Raw genomic sequence first — 4,500 nt, 5'->3', positions numbered from 1 at the left:
TAGACTAGACTAGAGACTAGACTATAGACTAGACTATAGACTAGAATGACTAGACTATAGACTAGACTAGACTATAGACTAGAATATAGACTAGAATATAGACTAGACTATAGACTAGACTATAGACTAGACTATAGACTAGCCTATAGACTAGAATATAGACTAGACTATAGACTAGAATAGACTAGAATATAGACTAGACTATAGACTAGACTATAGACTAGACTATAGACTAGACTATGGACTAGACTATAGACTAGACTATAGACTAGACTATAGACTAGACTATAGACTATATACTAGACTATAGACTAAACTATAGACTAGACTATAGACTAGACTATAGACTAGACTATAGACTAGACTATAGACTAGACTATAGACTAGACTATAGACTAGACTATAGACTAGACTATAGACTAGACTATAGACTAGACTATAGACTAGACTATAGACTAGACTATAGACTAGACTATAGACTAGACTATAGACTAGACTATAGACTAGACTATAGACTAGACTATAGACTAGACTATAGACTAGACTATAGACTAGACTATAGACTAGACTATAGACTAGACTATAGACTAGACTATAGACTAGACTATAGACTAGACTATAGACTAGACTATAGACTAGACTATAGACTAGACTATAGACTAGACTATAGACTAGACTATAGACTAGACTATAGACTAGACTATAGACTAGACTATAGACTAGACTATAGACTAGACTATAGACTAGACTATAGACTAGACTATAGACTAGACTATAGACTAGACTATAGACTAGACTATAGACTAGACTATAGACTAGACTATAGACTAGACTATAGACTAGACTATAGACTAGACTATAGACTAGACTATAGACTAGACTATAGACTAGACTATAGACTAGACTATAGACTAGACTATAGACTAGACTATAGACTAGACTATAGACTAGACTATAGACTAGACTATAGACTAGACTATAGACAAGACTACAGACTAAGCTATAGACTAAGCAATAGACTAGACTATTTTTTTTTTCTCAAAATTAAGAAAAATCTGTGTTCCTTCAATAATTCCCTATTAAACACATTTCCCCAGTCAACAAGATAATCAGTGAATACTTGTCTAGCAGGGCAGACAAATAAATCAAACTAACGGGTTGCTTGCTATTGAGACAGATCAACACGATCATATTTCGTTTTCATTTTGAACAAACTAACGAAAAACCACGACAATAAGCACCGTTAAGAGATTAAAAAAGATGAAAAATAAAATTTTTCTCATTATCTGAATACTCTTAAAAAATGCTAAAAACCATCTAGTAAAAGCTTTATAAATAGATTAAAGAGACTTGGGCAAACAGCATTCAGTGTTTATAAATCAAGGCGTGCGTACGGATTAAAAAATTATTTCAATTACGGTTAAAAAAAAAAAAAAATACAAATAGACAAATACGTCCTAATTTCTTTAGTAACGTGAATTAAACTCAAGTTCATAAGAAAAATATCTGTAAATAATAATTATAAAAAAATAAATAAAACGTGAGATTACAAAAATTGGGATTTTATTTTGAGAACTGAAGAAAAAAAGAAAAACTATGACTACCTCAATTACAAGTCTCCTGCAAACTTTACGTATTGTGCCTACAGCTGGACAAAAGCAGAAAGCTCAGCAGCCTCCCCTCAAAGTTTTAACCGCTCAAAAAGCTGCATTACCAGAAATTAGCCTCGATGCTGTAGCTCAACATGATGACTATTGCGATTGCTGGGTAGTAATCTATGATCGTGTGTATGATCTAACTAGTTTCTTACAAGATCATCCCGGTGGCGCCGATGTTATAATGGATTATGCGGGACGTGATGCTACTTTGGCTTTTCATGGCACCGGTCATTCTCGTGATGCCATTGAACAAATGCGTGATTATTTGATTGGTGAATTACCCGAACATGAGAAAATATTTCGCTGTACGAATGGTCAAGTCATAAAGACTGGTATACCTGAATAAATTTAGTAAATAGTGAATAGAATTTTGATTAAGAAAACCAAAATTTTAAAAGCTTATAATCTTAAGGAGCTCACTTTACTTTCATATTGATATGATCAGTTTAAGGATTATTAACTTAACTCTACTTGAAATGTTCCTGACTTATTTCTATGTAAATTTTAGTTGAAATTCTTAATATTTTCCAGGCTGTTTGTCTTGTAAAGTTGGCCTCAAGATCTATCTTAGTATTTTATAACGATTGCATTTCTTGTCATTTCCTATTATTGTCTTGACTATATATTTTATTTCTACTCATAATTATCTTGCTTCAATTATAATTTGAATTGTGTTAATTTATTTATTTTATTATATTTTCTTACGTATTTATTTAAATAAGTGTTTTTAGTTAGTTTTTAATCAGCATTTTCTAGTTTTAAATTTTAATGATCTATTTTGTACTTATTATACGCACATGTAATAAATTAATTTTTAGTATTAATTTAATATTAAGATTTAGTTGTATATTTTTTCTTAATTGATTATTTAAATACAAAAATAAAATTATAATTCATTGAATTATTTAATAAATCAATTTCAGAATATTTTACTCTTTTTTATTTGTACTAAAGATAAAGCCGTTTATATTACTTTAGCTCTTAATCAGCTCAGAGAAATCAGTGAAAAGATTATTTTCGATGCCCTACTACGGTATTGTTAAGAATATTAAATTGAATGAATCTCTTTGCATTATTATTGGCAGTATATACATACTTGAATACTCAGAATTAAAAACTCTTTACTTAATTACAAGTATGAGTGTTATATTCGGCTATGCCGAATCTTGTATACCCACCATCAAATCATTGCCGAAAAGGAATGCTTCGTTATAAATAAACTTTGATATTTAAGAATCGATGCTTTTTTATACCCACCATCAAAAAAGATGGGGGGTATATTGATTTTGTCATTCCGTGTGTAACACATCGAAATATTGTTCACAGACCCCATAAAGTATATATATTCTGGGACCTCGTAAGATTCTAAGACGATATAGCTATGTCCGTCCGTCTGTCCGTCCGTCTGTCTGTTGTTGGCACGATAGCGTCCACAAAAAAAGAGATATTGAGATAAAATTTTCCCAAAATATTTTTTATTGATCAGAAATGTTTGTATTGAAAATGGGCAAAATCGGTCAACGATTTCACATAGCCCCCATACAAATGTGCCCCCCTGGAATATTGTATAAAAAGCTTCAAACATTCACAAATTCGTTGTTTATGAATCAAATGGCACAAAATTTCGCATAAGTCAGTTTTTTGACCTCCGAATTAAAATTCTGAATTATGTCGGACATAGCACCACAATTGGCCCTACCCCCCCATATAAGGTCCCCCTTTGAAAATTACTATAATTCTGATTACTGGCTTAAACATACGAATATAGCGATGAAATTTAACACACATAGGTTTCATGCAAGCCAATATCTCTCCACCAAACTATATGTCGATCGGTCCATAATTGACCCTACCCCCTATATAAGGTCACCTTCAGAAAATTACTTTAACGCTCATTATTGGCGTAAAAATACCAGTATAGTGATGAAATTTTACATAAGTAAGTTTCATACAAGTGAAAATCTCTCCACCAAATTTTATGTGGATCGGTCTATAATTGACCCTACCGCCCATATAAGTTCGATCCATAAAATTACTTTAACGCTCATTACTGGCTTAAAAATACGAATAAAGCGATGAAATTTCACAGAAGTAAGTTTTATACGAGCCAAAATCTCTCTACCAAATTTTATGTTGATTGTCCATAATTAACCCTACCCATCCATATAAGGTCCCCTTCTGAAAATGTCTTTAACGCTCATTATTGGCGTAAAAATACGAGTATAGCGAAGAAATTTGATACAAATAATTATCTTAGGAGCCAAAACCTTTCCACCAAATTGTATGTGGATCGGCCTTAAATGACCCTATCCCGCTTATAAGGTCCCTAACAGAAAATTACTTTAACGCTCATTACTGGCCTAAAAAACGAGTAAGGTGGTGAAGTTCGAAATAGTTTTGTATGAGCTAACATCTCTCTACAAAATTTTGTGGGTATCGGTCCATAATTGACCCTACCCTTCATTTAAGTTCCCCATCAGAAAATCACTTAAACGCTCATTACTAAATATCTCTACCATATTTTATGAGGATCAGTCCATAGTTAACCTCAACCCCGTATAAGGTCCTTTAAGAAAATGACTTTAATGCTCATTACTGGCTTAAAAATACAAGTAGATCTATGAAATTTGAAATAAATAAAGAACTGAAATCTTCCTACCGACTTTTATGAAAATTGGTCCATATGTGTATATATAACCCTGCACCCTATATAAATTAACATATTTAATTCGAAAGAGCACTGTCAATAGTTAAACCCCCATTAATGGACCTCTTTCAAATATTACAATGATGTTCTCATTAATATCGATATATAATAATAAAATATTAAAAATATCAAAGT

General features: G+C 31.7%; 1 protein-coding gene across 1 annotated transcript; it reads left to right on the top strand.

Annotated features, from left to right (window-relative positions):
• Positions 1-1,376: 1,376 nt before the first annotated feature.
• On the top strand, positions 1,377-2,583 carry LOC119613019 (cytochrome b5). Its single transcript, XM_037968952.1, has one exon. It carries the CDS (start codon positions 1,597-1,599, stop codon positions 2,002-2,004), a length of 408 nt encoding a protein of 135 aa, XP_037824880.1. The 5' UTR covers positions 1,377-1,596; the 3' UTR covers positions 2,005-2,583.
• Positions 2,584-4,500: the final 1,917 nt, after the last annotated feature.

This window comes from Lucilia sericata, unplaced genomic scaffold (assembly GCF_015586225.1).
Source record: "Lucilia sericata isolate MDLA Ls3-8-SP2 unplaced genomic scaffold, ASM1558622v1 Contig001920F_arrow, whole genome shotgun sequence".
NCBI classification, from domain to species: Eukaryota; Metazoa; Arthropoda; class Insecta; order Diptera; family Calliphoridae; genus Lucilia; species Lucilia sericata.
The sequence above is the reverse complement of the archived record's forward strand: the minus strand, read 5'-3'. Positions and strand labels throughout refer to the sequence as shown.